General features: G+C 58.4%; 3 protein-coding genes across 3 annotated transcripts; 1 reads left to right on the top strand and 2 right to left on the bottom strand.

Moving 5' to 3' along the window:
* The first annotated feature begins 1,654 nt into the window (after positions 1-1,654).
* OAZ1 (ornithine decarboxylase antizyme 1) lies at positions 1,655-5,873 on the top strand. Its single transcript, XM_086627750.1, is given in 6 exon segments — positions 1,655-1,828; positions 4,253-4,310; positions 4,312-4,398; positions 4,527-4,699; positions 5,234-5,319; positions 5,444-5,873. Coding segments are annotated over 6 exon segments (651 nt in total). The 5' UTR covers positions 1,655-1,712; the 3' UTR covers positions 5,575-5,873.
* A 3,421-nt stretch (positions 5,874-9,294) lies between these two features.
* On the bottom strand, positions 9,295-13,308 carry PEAK3 (PEAK family member 3). Its single transcript, XM_086627496.1, has 5 exons — positions 13,180-13,308; positions 12,880-13,028; positions 12,007-12,152; positions 11,147-11,799; positions 9,295-10,564 (listed from the first exon to the last, which is right to left on the bottom strand). Exons 1-5 carry the CDS (start codon positions 13,306-13,308, stop codon positions 9,563-9,565), a joined length of 2,079 nt encoding a protein of 692 aa, XP_086483622.1. The 3' UTR covers positions 9,295-9,562.
* A 5,595-nt stretch (positions 13,309-18,903) lies between these two features.
* Positions 18,904-20,721, bottom strand: LINGO3 (leucine rich repeat and Ig domain containing 3). Its single transcript, XM_009982176.2, has one exon. The coding sequence runs from the start codon at positions 20,719-20,721 to the stop codon at positions 18,904-18,906; it is 1,818 nt and encodes a 605-aa protein (XP_009980478.2).
* Between the last annotated feature and the right edge of the window lie 3,946 nt (positions 20,722-24,667).

Here is a 24,667-nt window from a genome sequence, read left to right as displayed (position 1 = left end):
GGGAATATTTTAAAGCAAATTAAAATAAGCGAGAGAGTAAAAAAACCTAAAAATTAAAAAACGCCCAAATGCAGCTACGGAAGCAATAAAATAGGTGTGAATGAATTTTCTTCACTGAATGAAGAAAAAAGAAATACGGCCATCTACAATTTATTTTTTTAGAAAACCATGATTTTGAAAATCATTACGATGTATCTTTAGTAGTTTTCTTTGGCTCTATAAACACCTTTTTCCACTTAACGTACAAGGCATACCTGACTTCAAACTCGGTTCGGCATCATTTAAACCACTATTTTGAGCTTTATTTCCATATAGGATGAGATCCACTGTTTAGAATGTGCCCTGACTTCTGTGATGTGCTTCTGACCTGGTTTTCAGGCTGCAGTGTTCAGAAACGGCCGAGTCAAAGATCTCCCGCCGTGGAAATTACAACCTATTTACCTTTTGTCAGCATTTGCTGCTTTTAAGATGAATTTTGAAGACTGACTCCCACCCCCAAAGGGATGAATCTGTGTTTTTATCAATATTGTCCAAAAGAGAAGCAGAGGTGTCTCATTTTCCAATTCACATCCTTTCCTCAACTTTGTTCCTGCCGTGGGGCTGCAGAAAGACCCAACCGTGTCCCCAACACCCCGGAATTCCCAAATCCTCGCAGGAGACCGGAGCGGAGCGCTACGGGCTGTTCGTTACGGGGGCGGGACGCAACCCAGCTTGTGCCGGGTGACTAACCCGGATTTCTCCGCCGCCTCGCGAAGCCTTTCCCCGTGCCCAAGATCACCCCGACCACCCCGGGCAGCCGGAGCTGCGACCCCCCGCGCGGCCCCGGGGAACGGGGCGATGTCGCGATCGGCGGCGGGAGAACGCGCACCCCGAAGCCGGGTCACGACTGCAGCCCGTCCTTTCAGGGATCCCTTCCTTTGCTCGGAGGAGTTTGTAAAATTAATTTTTTAATTAAAGTTTCTCTCAGCGTCGAGCCGGAAAACGCCCTGCGCGACAGACGGGAGGGTGGCGATGCCCCCCGGGCCCGCGGCCCGGCGCGGGCTGCTCCCCGCAGGTCCCGCCGCCAGGAGGCCGGGTTCGCCGCGCCGGCGAGCGGGCAGCCCTGCGGCTGCACGGCCCGGCCGGCCGCCCCCCCGCGGCCCGAAGCCCCTCACCGCCCCTCACGCCGCTCCGCCCGCCCTGCCCTGCCCTCCTCCGCCTGCGCATGCGCGAAGCCGGCGCTGGCCCCGCCCCGCCGCCGCGTACCTCAGCCGGGCGCTGACGGGACTCGAACCGGCGGCTCCGAAGGGAGTGAAGGCTGCGGCGCCGCGCCGGAGCCTCCCGGCCGAACCCCGCCAGACCCCGCCCACCAGCAGTAGACATAGCCAATCAGAGACCGCTATTCCCCTCCCCCCTCCCCCCCATGCCCTTCTAACCAATGCTGAACCCCCTCAGGCTGCCAGCCAATAGGGAAAGAACTCGCCGTTCCGCCCCCCGCGCTCCCCTCAGCCAATGGTAAAAGCGACGCGGCAATCGGGCCGGTCACCGGACAGGGACTCTTTCCCGGTCGAGGGCGTGGCCCGGCCCGCGGGGCGGTGCCGTGGCAGGGGGCGTGGCCTGGAGAGGGTATATAAGGACCCACTGCGGCGGCGCAGCCATTTTGTCTCGCAGCGCCTGGAGAGCGGCCGGCGGGAGGCGGCGGAGGGTTTCGGGGTTCGGACCAGAGCGGCCGGATGGTGAAATCCTCCCTGCAGCGGATACTCAACAGTCACTGCTTCGCTAGAGAGAAAGAGGGGAATAAAAGCACCGTCATGCCCGCTGTGCTGAGCCTCAGTACCGGACAGAGCAGGTGAGGGGCCGGGGCCTCCCTCAGCCTTCGCACCGCTGGGCGCTCGCCGCCTCCTCCCTTCCCCTCAGGGCCAGCCCTCATCCTTCTCCTCCTCCACCTCCTCCTCGTCCCCGAAGCGCCGGTGGCCTCCCCGTGACCGGGGGGAGGGGTGCTCCGTGGCGGGTGGGGGAGGGGCGGCCCGCGCCGGCCGCTGCGGCCTGGCCTCCTCCCCGGCGGAAAAAGCGGGGTGGGAAGGCGGGGGGAGAAAAAAAAAAAGAAAAAAAAGGCTTTTTTTGAACGCCCGAGGCGGCGCCTGCAGCCCCGGTTGCACCCCCTCCTCGGGCCGGTGTGACTGGCGACACGTCCCCGTCCCCCCCCCGGGGCTGCCCGCGGCCCCCGGCCGCCCCCGCCCGGTGCCACGTTAGCCGCCGCCTGCTGCGGGGAGAGCTGCCGCCGCCGCTCCGGAGTTGTCACGGCCGAGCGAGGAAGCCGCGGCCAACACACGCCGGCCCCTGCTCCAAAAACCGCCCCCGAGCCAGCGAGCGGGCTGGAAGGGGCCCGGAGACAAAAGCCGGGCTGGAGGCAGGGCCTGAGGTGCCGCCTTCATACCGGGGAAAAAAAAAAAAACAAAAAAACAAAACACCACAATTAGGCGGAGATGGCAAAGGATTGAAAGCTGTTATCCCCTTATGTAATCGTAGTTATCCTTGAAAACTAATCGAGGGTGCTGAGCCTAAAGTAGAACGTAAGAGTGTTAGGAGAGCTGTTAGTTTAAAACTCAAGCGAAAGATTAAACAGTTCTTGGGAATGGAAGATTAACAAGATGCTGGGGAAGAAAATACCTGAATTGGGATGACCAGTATAGAGCGATGGAAGCTTAGGACATCAGTCTGCCCTGTAGAAAGGAAGCCATGGTTAAACCTCCTGTGTGGACTATGAGAGGAGTTTTAGAATTCTGCCTTCTGCTAAAAGATCATTTTTTTCAAGAGGCGCAAGCGCACACAAACACGACTCTAAAATACATTCCCAGTTGTGAGGTGTAGGCAGCCATTATGCACTGGCTTTCTCTGGGCAGAAGGTGGAATCGTGTGAAGGATTACCAGTGCGCACCTCTGAACTGGGTGCTTAAAGCTTCTTTGTGAGGGTAATCAGGAATGTGTAGCCGTGCAGTCATTCTGAGATAGAGCAAGCATCTAATGTTAGTAGTAAAGATTTCAAAGAGCCTAAAATTAATGGATTGAACACTCATTTTAAACGAGGGAGAGCATATATTTAATTTTTTTAATAAAACTTTGCAGTTGCTGTGCTTACGAACGCCTTCTAGCATATAGTATTTGACCTGTATTGCCATTCAGTACCTTTCTAATACGGATTCTTCAGCCAAGTTTCAAGCTCCTTAAAAAAAAAACCCACCTCAAACCTCGTCCGAACTGTGCAAAATGGTGGATTATTTGGTACATGTTTATTCTGAGTTGCAAATGGCTGCTGGCACTCACAGACAGGACGATTGTGAAAATTTCCCTACGGGCCTCGATTGCTGCATCTGCTGAGATGACGCAACTCAAGAGTGCAGCCTGCAGGGTGAAGGATGGTGCAGAGGGAGGGGCCAGGCAGCACAGCCTTCCCTTTCAGTGCAGGAGAAGGTTTATTCGCTTCAGCAGGCTGGTAGGGACGAGGTGAACCCAGCCTGCCTGCGAGAAATCCGTTTCATATCTTCAGAGGCTGACGTTCTTCACGTTAAGAACTTGGAGTTCGCCACACAGCGTAGAATCGGTCTGAAGAATTCGGTAGAAAGGCTTGTAGGTTTTTTTTCAAATGTTCAGGTGGGGTCTCGAAGTGAAAATGAGTGAGTTTGCTTCTGAGCGTGGTGGGAAACTTTTGAGGTGGTGACATCCATGAGGTTATTTCGTGTGGGTTTTTTTTGATCTCAAGCCAAGAGTGCTGATGCAAAGGTCTGAGGTAATTAGGGCCGGGTATCACAGGGTAAAAAATGATCTCCAGCTTCCCAGCCAGGACACTCGTGGTAACTTGAGAGCAAGGTCGGGGAGAAAATGGGATCTTGCATATGTGATAGCAGAATGGTTCTTCTCTTGAGATCAGGTCGAGCATACTGCTGCCTTGGTATAGAAATAAACCTTGTTCTCTTCAAGCTGAGAGTATTTTCACCTCCAAGTTAGTCTTTTCTTCAAAATACCGCAGTGGTAGCCTGTGACCCTTGCAAGCCTGGGCACAAGGCAGCGTTCCTGTCTGTGGGCTGGAGGTTCCTTTGTCTCGCCACATCCCTGGGTTGCAGTGGGAGGAGTTCCCTTGGCCTAGGTTTGGGTTTTTTGTTTGGTTGTTTTTTTTTCTTTAAATCTTGCCTTGTGATCACTGTTTAAAACCTAGAATTCACAGGACTTTCTCTCAGCATTGCCCATTTGCCTCTCTAACTGTGATCTCTTCCAGTTCCAGGGTTCCCTTCAATTGCTGTAGTAACCTGGGTCCGGGGCCTCGGTGGTGCTCCTGATGTCCCTCACCCACCCCTGAAGATCCCAGGTGGGCGAGGGAATAGTCAGAGGGATCACAATCTTTCAGCTAATTTATTTTATTCGGTGAGTGAGTAATAATAAGCAGCTTGCTATGGTGAGCTTGAGTGCATTACTTGCCTCAAGCCTATTAATGGGAGTTATCCCTTCTCCAAAATGAATTGGAAATAACTTTGCACATATTGCTGCTACAGGATAATCGGCTGAATGTAACAGAAGAACTAACATCTAATAACAGGACAAGAATTCTGAATGTCCAGTCAAGGCTTACAGATGCCAAACACATTAGTTGGAGAGCAGTGCTGAACAACAACAACCTCTATATAGAAATTCCCAGTGGTGCTCTGCCTGAAGGGAGCAAAGACAGGTAGGTGGAATAAGACTTGCCTCTGTCTTTGAAGGCCTGTCAGTAGGGTGGAATGACACGTCAGTGTTGTTGATGTTTGCTTCTCTTGTTCTGAAAGTTGAAGACTAATTATGGTGCTTGATGCTCTCTCGTAAGAGGCTGCAACCAAGTGATCCTGGTGTGAGGGCTGCTCCTGCCTGTTTGTCAGGCAGAACCACTGAGGAGGTCTGGTTCAGGCTGTCCTCCCAGGTACTGGGTGGCTGCTTTCATCCACGGAAAACGCCAGCCTGGTTCTGAGCCTGTCACCACAGTTCTGTCTTCAGCTGCAACAGAAAAAAAGCATGTTTTCTGTGTTACTGAAGGCCTAAGATTTCTGCCCCAAGTTAAACCTGGTGCTCAGGGGTCTCCTGTTGGTTTGAGTCTCCAACCCTGCCTTGAGTCTCCAACCCTGCCCTCTTGATCGTGCCTCCGAGTTCACGTGCAGGTGGGCTCACAGTTACCTGTCTCTGAAGGAAATGCTTGCTGTACATTGAACACCTTGTATTTGTCTTGCAGTTTTGCAGTTCTTCTGGAGTTTGCTGAAGAACAGCTTCGAGTTGACCATGTGTTCATTTGTTTCCACAAGAACAGAGACGATAGAGGTGGGTGTTAACTCGTAGCACTGTCTCTAGAGATGCAGATGCAGTATTTGAAGTTGGTTTTGGTGGATGCTTTAACTGTTGTACAGTATCAAATGGATGAAACTTGTTTTCTTTTTTTTTCTAGCTGCATTGCTCCGTACTTTCAGCTTTTTGGGCTTTGAGATTGTGAGACCAGGGCATCCCCTTGTCCCCAAGAGACCAGATGCTTGCTTCATGGCCTACACGTTTGAGAGAGACTCATCAGAAGAAGAATAGATTGCAATGTTTGCCTCTTAGAGCTTTCTTGTTGTCTATAAAGATGATTCTGTAGAAATTTTGTCAACATCTATTACAGTATATATAACTCTGTACGAAACTTTGTGACCAACTGCTCTGGTGGTGAGATGTTGAAAATTTCAGACTCCACATCTTTTTCTGGATTTGTGCGCATGTTGTGGTTGTGCAAATAAATGCTCCCTCCAAATTAGCAGTATATTTCTTGAAGTTTAATATTGTGTTTGTGATACTGAAGTATTTGCTTTAATTCTAAATAAAAATTTATATTTTACTTTTTATTGCTGGTTTAAGCTGTTTAAGACTTGCACTCTGAAGAGATGGCTCTGGATCTGCCCCAACCATTAAAGTTACAGGTACAGAAAGACGTTGGGTCGTTGTTTGCATTACTGGAACTCATGGCTGTGATCTGCCAGGACTTGAAATCATGTAGCCATCCTGTAAAAGCCTGCTTCTGGTGAAGTAATTAGCGGGTTGTCCATTTCCACTGGTAACTGGAATCCCTGCATCCCTGCTCTGTCAATGGTTCATAGGGCACGTTAGAAGGTCACGTGAAGCACAGCCCATGGGTGCCTCGAGCTTCAAGTGTCTTTGAGTATCAAATACGCCACGTTGGTACCTGAAGTCTCCGTGTTAGTGGAGTCATCACTAGTGTGTGTTCAGCACGTGGGATGGCTTGAGGGGTTCTTTGGCTGTGATCTAGGAAGGGCTGTGGCCCTTCCAGAGCTAAATACTGTCATTGAGACAGCTCCACAACAGGAGCTACAGCTCGCCCAGGGAGGCAGATCTGGGCTGAAGTGTAAGGAGAAGGGGTTGTTGTCAACACAGTGCCTGTTGTTGGGGTCCCCAGATGTCTGCTGGCATTCAGGGTGCAGAACAGAAGGGAAAACGCTGCTTGTGTAGTGCTGGAATTAACAAAACTTGTGCTGAAGTCACTAGCGAGAAGTCTCCAAAGGGCTGTGCTTTAAAGGGTTGTATTTCAATATTTTTTTTTTTTTTGACTTTGCACCTGCAGCTTTGGAGGCTTGTTTGGTACTGTTTGAGCTGATTAATCTTTCCAGAACCTTGGAGCAGTGAATCCCTGGGATGGGTTGTGTTACCAGGTTGTTAGCTGTGAGTCGGGGTGAATAGAAGCACATGATCTTTGTGACTGCTCTGCGGGGGCCGGATGCCCCCACTGAGCTTTGCTTCAGGAACTGTGTTGTGAAATGTCCTACACAAGTGAGAGTGCCCAAGGATCACCCCACAGGTCAGCCCTGGGCAGATGGTCTGGGATAACAATACTGGAATCACATGGAATACACCAAAATGTATTCCTTTCTTAGAGATGCAGTGGGAGCACGTCCCATAGCAGGGATCTGCATCACAGAGGAACCAGGGGATGGCACCATGTTCCCAGGGAGCCTGGGGGTAAAATAACAACGTGGTGAGGGACGGATGGTCTTGATGATCCGTTTAATTGGCTTCAGATGTTTATATCAGCTTCTCGCCAACGCTGCCCCAGTTTGGGCCCAGCTCTGCTCTTTGGGTCCTGGGGCACGGCGTGTAGGACAGCCGTCCCCTCTGCTGGGACCGAGGTTCCTGGCTGCGCCGCAGTCCAGTGAACGCAAGAGGTCTCCTTCCCACAGATCTCTTGCCAATTTTTTTGTGACTGTACAATCATGCCACTCTTGCGGGTGTTTTTGGAAAGCTGTGAGCTTGCTCTTCTTGGTGGGCTGAAGGTCAGCGAAGAGAAGGTGGACATGACCAGGGAGAGCATGTTCCTCCCTTACTTAACAGGCTGGTGAAGCTCTGAAGTTCCTAAGCTGGTTCTTCAGAGAAATTCTTGTTTTCCTCTGCGATGCTGTGCTTGTGCTGTGCTCTACTTTCCGCAGGGACTTGTGAGTGTGAAGATGTACGTGGTCCTGCCTTGAAGGCCGTGGTCCCCTGCAGACATTTCGCTGACCTTGGGTGCTCCAAGCTACTCCTGGCAGAAGAGGAGGGGGTCATCCGAGGTGGAAACCAGAAACAGGGGTGCAGGGGGTGCTTGGATGTGCCGGCCTGGGGCTGGGGTGGGTCTGTAGGCCCTGGCAGAAGCAGGTTTTGTCTTTGTTTTTCTAGGATCAGATGCCCAGGGTGGCTTTGGGCCAGCTGCTGCCGTGCCACGGGCTTTACTGCCATCTTGTAGCCGCGCAAGATACTACAGGAGAGGCGGTGGGGACCGCAGGGCTGGGGCTCCCTCAGGACAACCCCTCCTGCATGGTTTTGGCCCAAAAGCGCATCTTGAAATGTGAACAATGTTTCTGTGGACCGACCGCGCTTGGGTGGCGACTGTGTCAGGGTTTGTGTGGCTCTGGACCTTCTTCGGTGCCCGCCTTGCGCACCCAGCTCCGGTGGGGAGGCTGCGCTGCGGGTTTGGGTGCTGTTCCAGCACGGAACGGTCCCTGCTGTGTGCGGAGCCCCACGCAGAGGGGCTGGGGTCTCGGCTGGGTCTTTGGCCCCACTGCAGCCCAGATGATGAGGCTGCAGCCGGCCCGTGCTCAGCGGGCAGGGCAGGAGGCAGAAACCCACCGACCGGGGGAGCTGGGAGCGTGCTGCTCTCTGGATTCTTCTTGTGAGGGGGTCACAGCTCTGCTTTACCAGGGATTATTTTGAGCTCCTATGAAGACAGGCTGAGAGAGTTGGGGTGGTTCAACCTGGAGAAGAGAAGGCTCTGGGGAGACCTTCCAGCACCTCCCAGTGCCTAAAGGGGCTACAAGAAAGCTGGAGAGGGGCTTTGGACATGGATATGTAGTGACAGGACACGGGGCAATGGCTTTAAACTGAAAGAGGGGAGATTTAGATCAGATCTAAGGAAGAAATTCTTTCCTCTGAGGGTGGTGAGGAAGTTGTGGCTGCCCCATCCCTGGCAGTGTTCAAGGCCAGGTTGGATGGGGCTTTGAGCAACCTGGTGTAGTGGAGGGTGTCCCTGCCCATGGCAGGGGGGTTGGAACTGGATGGTCTTGAAGGTCCCTTCCAACCCAAACCATTCTATCGATGATTCTATGACAGGAGGAATCCTCCCTGATCCAGCTGTGCCACGGGCCCTGGTGACTGCCCGGTGTGCCACTGCCCACGTCCATGGGCACGCTGGGCTGCCCCAGTGGTAGCTGCGGGGAAGCCCAGGAAGGTCCGTTCTGCTGCGCGCACAGCCCGCGGCGGCTGCTCTCGCTGCTGTGGGGTGATAGCTGCGAGTGGATTAATAGTGACTTAATTAATAGGAATACAAATGACCTGAGCGGGGCCTCACACGGCGCTTCGCCGGGGTGGTCACCCAGCGTCCGCGTGGGTGTGGGGACCAGGGTGTGACCCTGCGTGGTGCTGCGTGTTCGACACCGAAATTTGGCTTTGTGTCTCTCTCCGGATATACCACCGGGGTGTGTGACGCTCTCACAGAAGCACATCAAGGACCAGGATTTAAGAGGCTCAGCTCTGGGTTTTATTGAAGCTGCGTGGACCCTTTAAAACGTCATTTATATTTGTGCCTGCACCGCAAACTGTTTCCAAAAGGCGCAGGCTGGGCGAGGGGGTGTATTTCTCCTTTGCTAACGGTGCGTTAAGGTGAGCTGTAACCTGTGGCTTTGCAGCGTTATTTAAACCAGCGGAAGCCTCGTGGCCGCGGGAGGGGTCTGAGGGGGGTTTGTGCAAAGTCGTAACTTAATTTGGGATGATCGGCCACTAAATCGACTCTTGATCTTGTGGCTTTTCCTGAGATGCTCCAATAATAAACCGGACTCACAGCATCAAACAAAACAGTCGGCTGAGGGTGTAAAAGCACACCCTGCGTTGTGGGAGCCACGGGTGGGACTTTGGTCCCAGCTTCACCGTTCATGAGCTGTGGGGGATGCAGGCTTGGGTTCCTTGCGAGGGATGGAGCTGGTGGATTTGGCCAGGTCCCCATTGGCTCTTGGCTTTGAGGAGCCTTTCGGGTGGGCTGAACTTCAGTTCTCCTTTAGGGAGCGTAGAGAGCCTGGGTGACATGGTAGAGCGTGTGTTCGGTGACCTCCTTGAAGTACTGGCAGCACAGCCACTCCTCGAGGCCGGGGCTCACCCCTGCCCCAGCCGAATTCTCCGCAAACTTCAGGAGCAGCAGAGTCCTCTTCACCTCCACCCAGCTCCGGAGGAGGGTGAGGGTCTTCTTGCTCCCAGCAAAGAGCTCCTGGCGAGGCCCCCAGAGCAGGACCTGCAGGATGCTCCTTGCCTGTTCGATGGAGACCCTCTTGCAGGGGTCTCTATGGAGAAGCAGCGTGGCCAGGCGCTTGAGTCCCGTGGAGTAGATGGACAGGGAGGGGATTTCAGGAAGTCTGTTGCTTCTGAACCCCAAGGTGTTTTCCAGAGAGATATCCACATGCAAGATCTGATAGATCAACATGCCTACATTCAGCTCATCTGCCACTGGAGAGGGCGGTGCAGCAAGACCCTTGGTCCAGTCCTGCTCTTGGCTGGTAGAACAAGGTCTTTGCTTGTCTTTAACCTTGAAGAAGTTGCTGATGAGCAGCCTTGGAAGGGACAGTCCCAGGGATGCCTCCTTGCCTTGCTGTCTCCGGGAAGGACAAGGGCACTGCACCAGCAGCAGGTTCTCAGGGCAGAGGTCGCCCTGCCCCACGTTCTGCACCCGGAGGTGCTCCAGCCCCATGCACGCCTGCAGGAGGAGGAGGCAAGCCAGGCGTTCGTAGTGCCCAGGGCTGGTCCTGTGCAAACCACGGGATGCCTTCACAAAGCCTGCCAGGGTCTGGTAGGGAACCTCAGGAGAAATGAGGACTTGCAGGATGGGGCTGGCGGCAAGACGGGCTGGGTCCTCTCCAGAAGCGGACCGACTCTGCTCCCCAGGGCTTCCCGGCAGCACCAGCTCCCGAGGGAGGCGGTCGGTGAAGCGGCCGATCAGACGCTGGATGCTGCAGTGCACCCCAAGAGAGCTCTGCACCCCCAGGCTGGTGCAGCACGGCTTGGGGACCTGCAAGGGGAGGGACAGGGCATGGCCAGCTGCATGAGGATGGAGCCACGGGGCGCCTCATCCTGCGCCGGGCCACCACCCAACTCAGGGCCACCAGCCCTGGTCTGACCCATGCACAGTGCTGGGCTCCCTCTGCACCCTTTGAACCTACTGGTGCCTGGTGGAACAGAGCAAAAAATGGGAACAGGGGGAGGTGTAACCTGCAGGCGAGCTGCAAAGCTGCTTCGATGGTCTCATCCTGCACCGCTTGCGGACCCAGCTCTGCTCCAGCCTCTACTTTGTGTCCGCCGGCCCCTCCAGACCACTTGCCAGGGCATCTCCCCCAGCGGTGCCATTCTCCTTGACGTGTCCTTTGGACCCGTGGGAGCTGTCGCCCTCACCTCCCCGTCCCACCCAGCACCGCTGTCTTATTTCCCAAATGCAGAAGTAGGTGCAAAAAGGGGAAGCACCTGCGTGACCGGGGCCACTGGAAAAGCCAACGCTCCCGGTTCATGTTTGCCTGGGGCACCGCAGCCCCCTCCATGCTGCAGGATCTGGCTCCCTCTGCACAACCCAGGGTGTTTTCCCCAATTCCCTGCTTACCTTGGCCGCAAGCACCAGCTGGCTTTGCTCGAAAGCGAAGCCCACCCGGAAATACCAGGCGTCCCTGCTTTCGCAGCACGGCTCCGGGTCCGGGATACCAAGTGCTGCCCAGCTCTTCCCTGCCAGCTCTGCCTCCAGCAGCTGCTGCTGTTCCTCCGGCCCCATGAGCTCCTCCTGGATGCGACCTGCCAGCCGTGCCAGGGCGGCCGCCTGGCACCCCCCCAGCACCCTGCACATCCTGCCGGGGCTCTCCAGCAGCTGCCCCAGCTCCCGGTCTGCCGTCCGGAACGTCAGCTCTGCTGGGCTGGGCAATGGGGTTTTTGGTGGGCTGGTCAGGGCCACCAGTTCCCCCAGGCTTTGGGACTTAGTCAGGGGCTTCTTAAGTCCCCAGGAGGGTCTGTCCTGCGGGGCGATGGAGCTGGGAGCCCACTCCTCACGGTGCAGATGGGGCGGTGGGATGCTGTAGAGGATGCTGCTGGCCCATGGTGTGGGGTCACCACGGCGTGGCCCCGGCTCCGGGAGGGACTCCGCTCGCTGGAGCTGCTTTTTCGGCAATGGGGGAGGCCGGGGGTCCCAGTCGGGCTGAGGTGGGGGTCTCCCAGCTCCTTCCCCTCGGGTAGCCTTGCGGGGGACGAGATGGGCCCGCAGCTCTCCTGGGGAGGCAGGAACAGACACAGCAGGGCTGAGACTGTCCCGCTGGGGTGGGTAGGAAGAAATCCCCAAAGCGATGCCCGACGCCGGCCGGAGGGGTGACGGCCGGGTGCCGCGGGAGGAGGCCGGGGATGGCAGCGCCGTTTGTCCCCACCGTCCGCGCTGATGCCTCGGCGGGCAGGAGGGCGGCGGGTGTTGGTGTCACTCACCCACGTTGCTGTAGATAAGGGCTGAGTCGGGGGGCCGAGGCGGGTGACCCCTTGGGGTGTCCGGCAGGGGGGTGGGTGGTTCGGGGGCACCCAGGTCCAGGCTGCCGCAGCGGGCACGTACGCCGCCCCGTGCCTGGATGACGGCCCTGCACGGAGCTGGGAGTCAGCGCTCGCCTCCCCGGGGGGTTTCCGGCTCTTTTCGGTACCGGCTCAGGGGATGAATAAGGAGAAAGGGGAAGTGGTGGCCTGGGGAGCCCTGGCTGCCTGGGTTTGGGGCAACAGATGGGGAGTCTGGTGGCCCAGTGAGTCCAGCGCCTGCACTGGGGGTGCTCCCGAGGGGTGGGGGTGCCTTGGGGGCACATGGGTGTGGGGTGTGTGCTTACACACGGGTTCATGTCTGCCCTGCGGTCCCCGCTGAGCGGCTGCGACGGGGACACGACGGTGGGAGAGATGTGAGATGAGAGTGGGAAGAGCCTTTGACGCCCCCGGTGCAGGTCTGGGCTGGGGGCAGGACAGGGGGGTTTGTACGCGGGGAGGGCAAAGCAGAGAGCTGGTGGGGAGCAGAGCAGCGGGAAGAGCCGTCCGTGGCCCCGCGGGGTTTCGCTTCCCCGTCCCGGCCAGGCTCAGCGTGAACCCGCAGCTCTGACCCTGCTGGCGCGGGCGGTACAGAAACCCCAGTGGCTTTCCCGAAAAACTCTGCCTTCTGCTGGGGACGTCACTCTTTGGCCCCGCTCGGCCCCCGTTACCCCCCCCAGGGACCGGGGGGTATCGCGCTGCCTCTCGCTGCCGTGCAAAGCCTCGGGCTGCAGCCACCTCGCTGGGGTGCTGCTGGGAAGCTCCTTTTTGGGCTCCACTTGCCAAGCAGTTTGTTACCTCTGAGTTTTCCCCGGCAGCGGCGGGGGTCCGGAGGGCTCCGACTCCATCTCCCGGCTGGACGGCAGCTCCCACTCCCCGTGCCGGGCTCTCCCAGCTCTGGCCACGACGTTGCAAGGAATGGCCTTGCACAACTCGCTGCAACCCCGCTCGCGGGAGGATGTGCTTTCAAAACCTGCTGCTTACAAGCTCAAAGGAAGCCGGAGGCTTGGCCTCGCTCCCCGGCAGCCCCCGCCGCCGCTCCGGGGGCCGCTGCGCTGCCCACGGAAGCCCCCGCCGCGGCCGCGGGGATCGCGGCACCTTCGGTGCAACCTGTTGCAAGGGGTTCGCCTCCCCCGAGCTGCTCCTGGAGCCTTCACACTCCTCCTCCTCCCCGGCTGCTTTCTGGATGGCAGCTTTATCGAAGGGAGGTGGAGGGAGGATTTCCATGGTAAACCCCCCCCCAGCCATATAATTAATTCCCTGCTCTCCATTAATCTCTCTGTTACTCTAGATGGATCGGCCAGGTGGATTTTTTTTCTTTTCTTCAATGGGTTTTGCTGGAATTTCCTGCAGCCACTGCACAGGAGGAGCCCAGGTATAAAAAAAACCCCACTTTTTTTTACCCCCCCAGGAGCTTTATGGGCACCGAGAGAGCACAAAGCGACACGACCCAGCTGCTGAAAAAAAATAATCCCCCCATCGATGTCTGTCCCCTCTAGGATAAAATTGCTCTTTCAAACACTCTAAAACTCAAAATATTTTTAGATCTGCTCCTTTCTGGTTGGTCTTTGAACTAATTGGCGAATAACTCACGGCACTCGTTAGCGATCGGCCGGGGGGGTGGGCGAGCCCCTCTGCCGAGAGCTGCGGGAAGCAGCTCCAGGGATTTCTCCTGGGAACCCCGAGGCTGGGGATGGGCTTCGGGGGGAACATGGGTTTGCACGACAAAAGTGGAAACATCCACCCCATTTCCACCGGTTCAGCCAGATCCGCAGCCCTGCGGCGGGTGGGGTGGGCGCTCGCGGGACCGGGCACCTCACCAGGGCTGTGGGGTTCGGGGCTCCGTGAGCCTGAAGCCGCCCCCGGCGAGGAGGTGCCCCACCTCGGTGGTTTCCTCGCTGTGGATTTCGCAATCCCTGTTTCCTTGCTGGCACCGAGCACGCCGGCAGGTTGGTGTCTGTTGGCCCGTGGCGCTCGCCAGGGGCCGTTTCTGCGGTGCCAGGGCCGTGTGCCAGAGCTGGTAAAAACACGTGTTGGGGCTGAGTCATGGTGGAATCCGGCACCAGCTCAGGGAAGATGTGCAAGACTTTAGGAGACGACAATCTGCTTTGGTACCAGCCCCGTCCTTCCCGCGCTGCTGCCGCCTTTGCTGCCGGAGCTGCCCGTCCCTGTGCCCCAGCCCTGGCCGTGACCACAGCCTGTCCCTGCCTAGCAGTCAGTTTGGCTTCGTGTTCTCCCTCAACATGTCATAGAACCATGGAATGGTTCAGGTTGGAAGGGACCTCAGAGATCATCTAGCTCCAATCCCCCTGCCATGGGCAGGGACACCTTCCACTACACCAGGTTGCCCAAAGCCCCATCCAACCTGGCCTTGAACACTGCCAGGGATGGGGCAGCCACAGCTTCTCTGGGCAACCTGTGCCAGTGCCTCAGCACCCTCAGAGGGAAGAATTTCTTCCTTAGATCCCATCGAAATCTCCCCTCTTCCAGTTCAAAGCCATTGCCCCGTGTCCTGTCACTACACACCCTTGTCCAAAGTCCCTCTCCAGCTTTCCTGTAGCCCCTTTAGGCACTGGAAGGTGCTGGAAGGTCTCCCCGGAGCCTTCTCTTCTCCAGGCTGAACAGCCCCAACTCTCCCAGCCTGTCTCCAGAGCAGAGGTGCTCCAGTCCTGGGATCATCTCCGTGGCCTCCTCTGGCCCCACTCCAGCAGCTCCGTGTCCTTCTGATGTTGGGGACCCCCGCGCTGAAGGCAGCACTGCAGGGGGGTCTCACAGAGCAGAGCAGAGGGGCAGAATCCCCCCCTCGCCCTGCTGCCCACGCTGCTTTGGATGCAGCAAATTTCTTCCAGCCTCTCCTTATCATAAAGGAGCCAAAGCCAAGTTTAAAAGCAACCTGAGCCCTTTGAAAATTTGCATTTCATATCCCTGAGCTCGCAGGACTAGTGAGCAAACGCTGATTTTCTTATCCAAGCTACGGGTCACCCCGAATCCATCGGTGGGTTCCTGGAGCTGCCGGACACCGCCGGCAGTTGCGGTCTCTGGTCCAGGGGGTGCTGAGCCCTTCGCCCCCCAGCAAGCTGAGCCAGGGTGGGATTTGGGGAAGTTTTACTTAGTCGAAGTCTTTTTAATTTGCAAGGAAATTGGTTTCTCTTCCCAACGGGAGATACGATCTTTGAACGCGCCTGCTGGAAAATTGCATTTTTCTCCTGGTCTTTATTTTTACTGTTTTTTTTCCCGTCGTTATTCCTCTTACATCGCAGTTGTTGGGATGTTCCATGGGTCGGGGTGGTACCTGTGGCACTGCTGGCCTGGCACACGGGCTGGGCACAGCAGGCACCAAAACCACCTGAGCCAGTTTCTCAGCATCTTCATTCCTGGCATCTCTCATCCCCCAAAAAGCTGCCGATGGAGCGGGTGGGCTCAGCCCTGGCTCCCACAGGTGTCCCCGAGGCCACGGTGCACCCAGGCCCTCGGGCACTGGGACCCTCATCCTTAACCTCCCGGGTGCTCTTGTGCCATGCGGTACTTTTTCATGCAGGAAATGAGAAAAAAAAACCCAATTTCCTCTTTTAAGCCCATGAGAGCTCTTGCCGCAGCTGGGGGGATGGCAGGAGGGCCGGGGTGCCGGCACCACCCCGGTTATTTTGCATCCGGGGCCGTTCTCCTTTGGGTGCTGGGAGCCCCGCCGGGTCCCTGGGCAGCAGCGAGGGGTAGAATTTTGGGGTGCAGAGTCTGGGAACTGGCCCAGGGCCCTTTTCTGCAGCAGATGGAGGTTTGGCTTCGCTTCCATTGCCCTGCAGGCTCCCAGTCCCCATCCCAGTCCCCATCCCAGTGCCACGCTGGGAAAGCTGAGAATGGGGGCTGGCATGGGGCAGGCCAGCCACTGAGCCTGGAAAGAGGGAAATGGGGGGGGGGGTTTGGGGAGGTTTAGCAGCCCCTTTACTGGGGACACAAGGACAGATGGTGCCTGGGGACACTGGGATGGCCGAGCGCCTCGTGGGTGATGGCAGCTCGGTCGAGGGCAGGGATGGCCTCACATGGGGTAGGGTGTCCCCTGGGGCTGACAGGACAGGGAAGAGGACTGAGAGGGCCACTCCAAGAGGGACACCCCCCCATCCAGTGCCACGAGCTCCTGCCCCTCTGAGCCTCAGTTTCCCCAGTCATGGCATTGGGGAGGGGGGGTGGGTGTGTGTGTGGGGGGTGTGTGTGTGGGGGGTGTGTGTGTGGGGGGTGTGTGTGTACACAGGTGTGTTCACACTCCTGCTGCCTTTGCACCCTTCCGCTTAAAACCACTTTATTAATGATTAATAATAGATTAATAGCCGCAGCAGTTTGTTAACACACGGGCATTAATCACTTATTAGTTATTAATATGGGCTTTAGTACCCTCTGAAAGTTGGTTTAGCATCGTTTATTAAGGGGTGCTGCGCTTCCAGTGTCACCGACCTCCAGCCCTCCCAGTGCTCCCAGTCTGGGATTTCCTGCTGGTTTTCTGGGACAGACGATGAGCCTGAACTGAGCTCTCGGGGTTTAACACCCGCCTGAGCCCTGGGACACACTTTGGGCTCTCACCAGGCTGGGGTGGGTCTGGAGAGCACCAGGGCACGAATCCTGCCCTCTCTGGGTCCTGCCCAGCCCCACGCTCAGCCCCGCTCGAGCTTTCCCTGCTGACTTTGGCTTTTCTCATTCGAGCCACATGGAGAAGGAAAGGGGGAAAAAAAAACCCAAACGAGTCACAAAAGTCCCTTTTTTTTCTTTCTTTTTTTTTTTTTTCCCCTTTTTCCCCCGCAAATACATTTCACATGCTCATTACATATAAAACTGTGCCAGGTCTGCGCTGCCCAAACCTGCCTTTGCTGCCGGCTGCGAGGGGCCGTGCCCGACCCCCTCCTCACCCCCCCGGTAAAATACCCCCCACCCCAGACACCGGACAAAGGTGCACAAGTGACACCGGTGGGACCTGGCACGACATGGCATGCACGGCTCAGGGGGCGAGGGGGCACCGGGCATGCGAAGGGGCTGCGGGCAACGGCCGGACCCACGGCAGCGGATGGATGGGGAGAGATGGGCAGAACACCCCCACACCCCGGGGTCAGATCCTGGCAGTGACCGGCTGCAGCACCTCGGGGAGCAGGGCTGGGTGCTGAGCCCACCTGCTCCTTCTTCCCCCCGGGGCTCAGCCGGGGGGAGGTTGGGGGGCACCCAGCACCTGTGGGTGTGAGAGCGGGACGGGGGCAGCGGGACGGGGTGCAGGGGACGACCTGAGCAGCAGCTCTTGCTTGTGCCCCACGCAGCGACGCTCAAGGGGGGGCCACAGCCCCGACCCCTCGGGATCTCCTGCCTCCAGCGCAGCCCCCAAGGCCTGGGGATGTCCGGCAGGAGACGGGCAGCTGCCTGCTCCAGCGCCCGATGCCAGCATGCCCAGCCTGACCGCTGCCAGCTGGGGAGGGACGTGCCTGCAGGAATGGGCACCTGCAGCAAGCCCAACACAGTGGGAGTAAGGGGAGGAAGAAGAAGAGGAGGAGGAAGCCATGGGCTCCCTGGCCCATCTGGGTCCCATCCAGGCTTTGCCAGCTCTGCTCCATCTCCCACCCAAAACCTATGCCCTGAGCCGAAGCGGGCGGGTGCCCCGGGCAGGGTGGGAGGCGACACCAGGGACCGTCCCGCGGCAGCAGGGAGCGAAGCCCGGGCACGCTGACCCGCAGTCCCCAGCGATGGAGGCTGCGGGATGCGGGCGGACGCGATGGAGGTGCCAGCCGGGACCTTCTCCCGGTGTTTGCTTCTGCTGGCGCTTCCCAAGCTGCTCATCCCGAGCTTTTCTCTCCCTCCTCTTCCCGGGGCTGTAGGTCGCCCCGCGCCGGACCAGCCACCTCCGGCTCTCCTGCAGCCTTCGCGTGCCAAAGGAAAACGCACCCAAACGCACCTTTTGTACCCGTACAAACCCTGACCCCCACCTCACGCCCACTGCCGCCGCGGTGCCTCGGGCACCCTCCTCTGAGGCTGCTCCTCCTGATTTTAAGAGCTTTGGCCTCTTTTTGCCTTTTTCCCCCTCTTTTTTTTCTCGCTGACGCCTCCTCAGAGCTTGGCCTCGGGGGGGGTTATTATTGCTTGTGCGGGAGCATCCGCGGGCATCCGTGGGCACCCGCAGCTGTGGCTGCTGCTCCTAAAATCCACCGCTGGAAGCTCTCAAGGCACCGCCGTGCCCCGGGGGTCTGGCTTTGCCAAGGTGCTGGAGGAGACCCCAGGCTTGGCACAGCCTCTCCCCGGCACCGCGCTCCCGCTGCGCCCCGGAAGACTTTTCTCTTGGACGTTCATTAAAACCAAAAATTGTTGGACCAAAACCAAAAAAAACCAAACCCCAAACCAACAAGAAAAGAGAAGAACCATAAATAACCACCAGGAAAGTTTTCCAGAGAAAAAAAAAGGGAAAGGGGGGGGGAAAAAATAGAAGCAGTTTATTTTTTTTTCCCAGGCCCAAACGCTGCTGATCTCTTGGCTGGAGAAATGCATAGTTGGTAGCAAAAATGTCGGCTACGTTGGGAGCCTCTGGAGCTGGGATGGCCCCTGAGCCGTGGCACCCTGAGGGCTCCCCGCAGGGCTGGGGCAGCCGGGGTCATCACTCCCCGACCCTGAGGTCCATGTGGTTCCGACCCTGCTGGCCCACGGCACCTCCGGCATGTCTCCGGCCGCCTCCCAGCACAGCAAAGTCCCACCACCAGCCCTGGGACGGCACCAGTGCTGCCACAACTTCCCCCCAGCCCCGTCCCACCGCAGCCATGCCTGGGGCCAGGCAGCAGACAACGGTTCTCCTCTGGGAGAGGCTCAGATCATCTTCATGTTGAACTTCCTGGCTCCTCCTTGGCCAGTGGTGGTGGTAGGACCATCCACCTTGCGGAAGGAGTACTCCACTGAGAAGTTGTTCTTGTGCTGCCCTCGGCCCCGGCTCCAGACGAAGAGGAGGAGGAAGCAGAAGAGCACCACGCCCAGGAAGGTGATGCAGCCCATGGCCGTGGAGACCAGGATGGTCTTGAGGTCCAACGTAAACTTCAAGAAGACCTGTGTGTCGTTGTGGGAGGTGTCGTTGAACTCGCTGAGGTACAAAGTCCGGTTGGCATAGTGGGAGCCGTCAGCCGGCCGCCCCTTGACCGTCAGGGTGGCGAAGTAGGTGTCGTTGCCTCCCGCGTTGCTGGCGATGCAGATGTAGGTGCCGCTGTCCTGCACCTGGGCGAAGCGGATCTCCAGCGTGCCCCCAGGCAGCACGGTTGCCCGCCCCGTGCTGCGGGTGGTGATCATGCGGTGCTGGGGGGACACCCAGGCGATGGAGGGGTCCGGCTCCCCATCCGCTCGGCAAAGGAAGGACACGGATTGCCCTTCCCGGGCCGTCACGTGCTGCAGCTTCCGATCCTTTATCTTGGGCTTCTGGCAGGTGAAGTACTCAAAGAGCACGGAGTCCGGGAAGTCGCGCAGGGCGTTGCCCTGGATTTCGGGTGGCGAGGAGCACATGGGCTGCTGCCCGTCGAAGTTGAGCGTCTTCCGTCGCTGCAGGATCCAGAGGAGGCGGCAGTCGCAAGCCAGGGGATTCCTGTCCACCCGCAGCGTCTCCAACGTGTTGACGGAGTGGAAGGTGCTCTCCTCCAGCGTGGAGAGAAAGTTGCTGGAGAGGTTGAGCAGCCGGATTTGTCTCAGGCCGGAGAAAGCCTGCGGCTCCACGGACACCAAGAGAGCGCCCACGATGTGGAGCTCCTGGAGGCGGATGAGGTCTTTAAAGGAGCCCTTCAGCACAGTGCTAATGGGGTTGTAGGACAGGTTGAGGTACCGGAGGTACACCAGGTTCCTCAAGGCAGCAGCGGGCACGGCTGTGATGTTGGTGTAGGTGATGGAGAGTGAGGTGAGGTTCAGGCCCTGGAAGCTGGTGGGCGAGACGTCTTCCAGCAGCGGCCAGTTGTCGATCTCCAGCTGCAGGAGGTTGTAGAGCTTCTTGAAGTTTTGGTCCTCCAGCGCAGAGATGCTGAGGTGCCGGAGCCGCAGCACCTCCAGGTTCTGGAGGTAGGAGAGCGACTCGGCCGAGATGGAGGTCAGGTTGCACTTCTCGATGGTCAACTGCTCCAGGCCAAGCAGCCCCGAGAAGGCCCGCTGGGAGATGTACACCAAGTCGTTATCGCCCACCTCCAGGCTCTTCAGGTTCCGCAGGTCCTGGAACATGTAGTCCAGCAGGATGACGAGTTTGTTCTCGCTGATGTCCAGGAGGGTGAGGTTGGTCAGTTTGGTGAAGACCCCAGGGGGGATGAGCTTGAGCTGGTTCCCCCGCAGCCGCAGGGTCTGCAGGTTGAACAGGTTGCTGAAGGCGCCCGGCTCCACATTGGAGATGATGTTCTCGCTGAAATCCAGCTCCTCCAGCAGCGGGTACGGGGAGAGGTCCCCCGGGTTCAGGCAGCGGATGCGGTTCTTGTTGAGCTCCAGGATCCTGGTCTCGGTGGGGATGCCCTCGGGGATGGAGGTGAGCCGCTTGCGGTGACACACCACTGACTTGATCTGCGGGGCACACTCGCAGCGGGCAGGGCAGGCTGCTGCCCGCGGCGGGCTCAGGAGGACCAGCTGGAGGAGCAGGACTGGGAGCCAACATGTCATTGTGTAGAGCATGGTCTCATGGGCTCACTACCATTTTCCCATGCGCCTGGAAGGGAGAGAGATGCGGAGTCAGCGGCGAGCCCCGGCAAGAAGAACAAAGTCCCACCCAGCCCCGGATCACCCGTCTGCGGACTGAGGCTGGAAAACCCAAACCATGGCCCATGGTGCTCATAAGGTCCCAGCCCCCTCCAGGGAAACCCTCTGGACCCCATTTCTCAGCATCTAATGTGCAACCTGGTGATCATGCCCTGGTCAAACCTGGGGTGAACAAGCCTCACCACCTGTGCGCGCCGTTGGGAGAGCAGGGAAACTGAGGCAGGGGGAGAGATTCGCGGGAGGAGACACGGCTGCGGATCCACATCTCAGTCCCCTCCGCCGGCTCACACCCGCTCTGTGCCACTGGCGCTGCAGGCGCAGGGGACCATGAGTGCGAGCGCCCGGGGACAATGGGGGAGACAGACCCCCCCAAGGCAGCGTAGGAGCAAAGAGAAGCAGCCAGAGGCCTCGCAAACTGATGCCACAGCTGGGTCCCCTCTGCTCCTTGCACAGCTGCCGCGAGGTCTGATCCGGCGGCACAAATCCTTCCCGGGCTCCGCCGGGTCCCGCAGGATGGGGGACGCTCGGTGCCGCACGTAGAGTCCTCCCGTGCCCGTCCCCAGCGTTGGCCTTGGAGTGGAGATTAAGGCGGCCGCGGGCGCAATCTCGGCGGATGAGGGATTAGAGCGCCCTGGCGCAGGGCCTGGCTGCCCTCCTTCCCAGGGATTAGCGCTTCGCCGCTGCTTTCCCTTTTCTCTGCTTCTCCTTCCCCGCTCCCTGTCTCCACCTGCGCCCCAAACCTGCCAGGCTGCCACCGCGCCTGCAAACACCCCTCCCAGCGCCGGTGCCAACTCCTCAGTCACCTTTCCGGTAACGAAGCGCTGTCATTAAGCTAATTAAGTGGCAGAGCTGCTGGGTCGGGATGTTGCGGGGTGTTTCTGAGCCTGGCGAGGGAACGCGGGTAGTTTGGGGGGTACGGAGAGCCCGGCCCCTCCAGCCACCCCCGCGGAGGTGCAGCGAGCGGGACAGGTCTCAGCCCCGCGCTGGGGGGCAAAATGCCCGAAGAGAAAATATCCCGAACGAGCCGACTGGTGTGACCCGACGCGGTTCAACATCTCCTGGGGTTGAGTCCTCACCTTCTGTCCCCAAAGCAGCGTGGGGACGAGAGCCCGGGCAGAGCATCACCCCACCACCACAGCGAGCTGCCCACCAACGCACGCGGCGGGCTACGACCTGGCATCCCTGGGAGATGCTCACCATGTCCCGGCAGCTCCTTCCTTCTCCTCTTCCTCCTCCTCCTCTTCCACCTCCAACCCCTCCACCTCCTCGCTGCCAGGATTTATTCCCTCTGTGCCTTCCCAGGTGCCTCCCGGCCGCTGCACTTCGTGGGTGGGAGGGAAGAGCATCCCTCTCCCCATCTGGTGTTTATCCGCGCTCCGGCTGCTCTCGCCGTGTAAATTTGCCATTTTTTCTCATGGCAAAACCCTCCTGGCCATGGGACGTCTCTGTTCGCACAGACTCGGATCCCCCCTTCGCCCTTTTCCAAATTTTCAACAGCCGGGCACAGCCAGACTGATGTCTGGAGAGGGCAGAGAGGACCGACCCCTCCAGCACAGGGACGTGTCCCATCACTCCCCCAGAGCTGGGACAAACTGGGCTGCAGTCCCCGAGCTGCAGCCCTTCTGCCTTCGGCGAGCCCAGGCTGCGGCTCCGGGCAGCGCTGGACCTCGCTTCAGGGTGGCTTTTTCCCCAAGCCCCGCACACATGCTCCCTTCTGTCCCTACAAGCATGTCGGGGATCCCAGACGCAGCCATCGGAGCCCAGGATACAATTTTTTTGGTGTTTTTTATTTTAACATTCTACTCTGCTCTCGTGAGAACCCCCCCTGCAGTGCTGCGTTCAGCTCTGGGGTCCCAACAGCAGAAGGACATGGAGCTGTTGGAGCAGGTCCAGAGGAAGCCACGGAGATGATCCGAGGACTGGAGCACCTCTGCTCTGGAGACAGGCTGAGAGAGTTGGGGCTGTTCAGCCTGGAGAAGAGAAGGCTCCAGGGAGACCTTCCAGCACCTTCCAGTACCTAAAGGGGCTACAGGAAAGCTGGAGAGGGACAAGGGCATGTAGTGACAGGACACGGGGCAATGGCTTTAAACTGAAAGAGGGGAGATTTTGATTGGATTTAAGGAAGAAATTTTTTACACTGAGGGTGCTGAGGCACTGGCACAGGTTGCCCAGTGAAGCTGTGGCTGCCCCATCCCTGGAAGTGTTCAAGGCCAGGTTGGATGAGGCTTTGGGCAACCTGGTGTAGTGGAGGGTGTCCCTGCCCATGGCAGGGGGGTTGGAACTAGATGACTTTTAAGGTCCCTTCCAACCCAAACCGTTCCATGATTCTGTGACTCTGTGACAGGCGGCCACAATGTCTGGGGCTGCTCAAGCCCATCGCGGTGTCGCTGCACGTTTGAGTCCATCTCGGTGCCACCACATGTCCCCATTGCCCAAAAGCTTCTGAAAAGGCTGAACTTAAGGTGGCTGGTGCTTGGTTTAGGGGGTGATGGGGGGTGAAAGGAGGAGCTGGTGCTCATCACCAGAAGAGACGGTGGGAGCTGCCGGGGCAGGATCACAGCGGGGAGAGGAAGAACCACCACGTCCCCTCGTGTCCCCCATCCCTGCCCCTTTGCTAAGGAGGGAGAGAGAGCACCCAGCGACGGTGGGGCAGGATACGTGGATGCTGAGCCATCTCCTGCCTCCTACCAAGCTGCTGCCTGTCACCCAAACCTGCCAGGCCCTCCCCTCCCAAAACCCCCTCTCCTCCGGCATCGCGGCCCTGCCATGGTCCCTGCCTGCACTCCGTGCCCCGACCCTGTCCCGGCAGCTCCGTCCCCAGCGCAGCAGTGGCAGCCCAGCCCTAGTGGGGCTTGGTGGGACAGACCAAAGGAAATTGAAGGTTTTGTCAGGTTCCTGTTCCCTGTCACCCCCTTCCATGTCACCCCCTTCCTGGTCACCCCCTTCCCTGTCCTTCTGTGCACTCTCATAGCTCTCAGCTCAGAGCAGCACCACTCCGGTGTTGGCACTGCTGAGATGAGCGAAGGGGACCCCGGACCCCCCTCTCCGGGGAGGTGACACTGATGGAGTGGGCACAGCAGAAGCTGGCCCACCCCCGCGCCTCTGCCCAGCGTCTCCGGCACCGCACGGCTGCCGCGCTGCCGAGGGACACCGAAGTCCGGCGTCACCGCCGCTCCTGTCCCCACGGGGGTGGCAGCTGTCCCCAGGGGGGTGGCAGTACAGGGGAACGGCCTCGGGCGGCCAGGGGGGCTCCGGACCCTCTCTGTGCCCACGTCGTGGGGAAGGATGCAATCTCCACGGATAATTTCCTGCCCTGATCCTATTATCCGAGCTGAGCAATTCTCCGGCAATAACCCCATTGCTCTGTGCAATTTAGGAACCGCAGGGGATTATCTTTTACCGGCTTCATTTTTTTTTATATTTTAATTTTTTCGCTACGTGTCTTAATTCGTGACGTTTCCTTTTTTCTTCCAATGAATTGCACCAAGAGGGAAGCGTGGCCACTTTTCACACAACCGCAGGGAGCGGATTAACAGCCGGCCGGGATGCGGCGTCCCCTTTCCTTGCCAGGGGACAGCAGGCGGGGGGGACACTGGAGATCCTCGTCCCAGCCCCTTCTTCACCCCCCGCCAGCCACGCAGCCCCTCTCTCCAGCACTGCTCAGGCTTCACCCGTTGCACCCAAAACCCCGTGTCCAGCGACTGGGGGGGTCCCCAAATGCCACCTGGGCACCGTAGCGGGGATGTGGTTCACCCCGAAGCGGCTCAGGGGTGAGGCGGGGGATGGCTGCGCTTGGTTCCCCCGGTTCAGAAGGCTCCGTTCCTGCTCTGCTGCAGGGAAGGATGCACCCAGGCACGTAACC

The sequence above is a fragment of the Tauraco erythrolophus genome, chromosome 28 (genome assembly GCF_009769465.1).
Source record: "Tauraco erythrolophus isolate bTauEry1 chromosome 28, bTauEry1.pri, whole genome shotgun sequence".
In the NCBI taxonomy this organism is placed as follows: domain Eukaryota; kingdom Metazoa; phylum Chordata; class Aves; order Musophagiformes; family Musophagidae; genus Tauraco; species Tauraco erythrolophus.
This window is presented reverse-complemented; position numbering and strand designations above follow the sequence as displayed.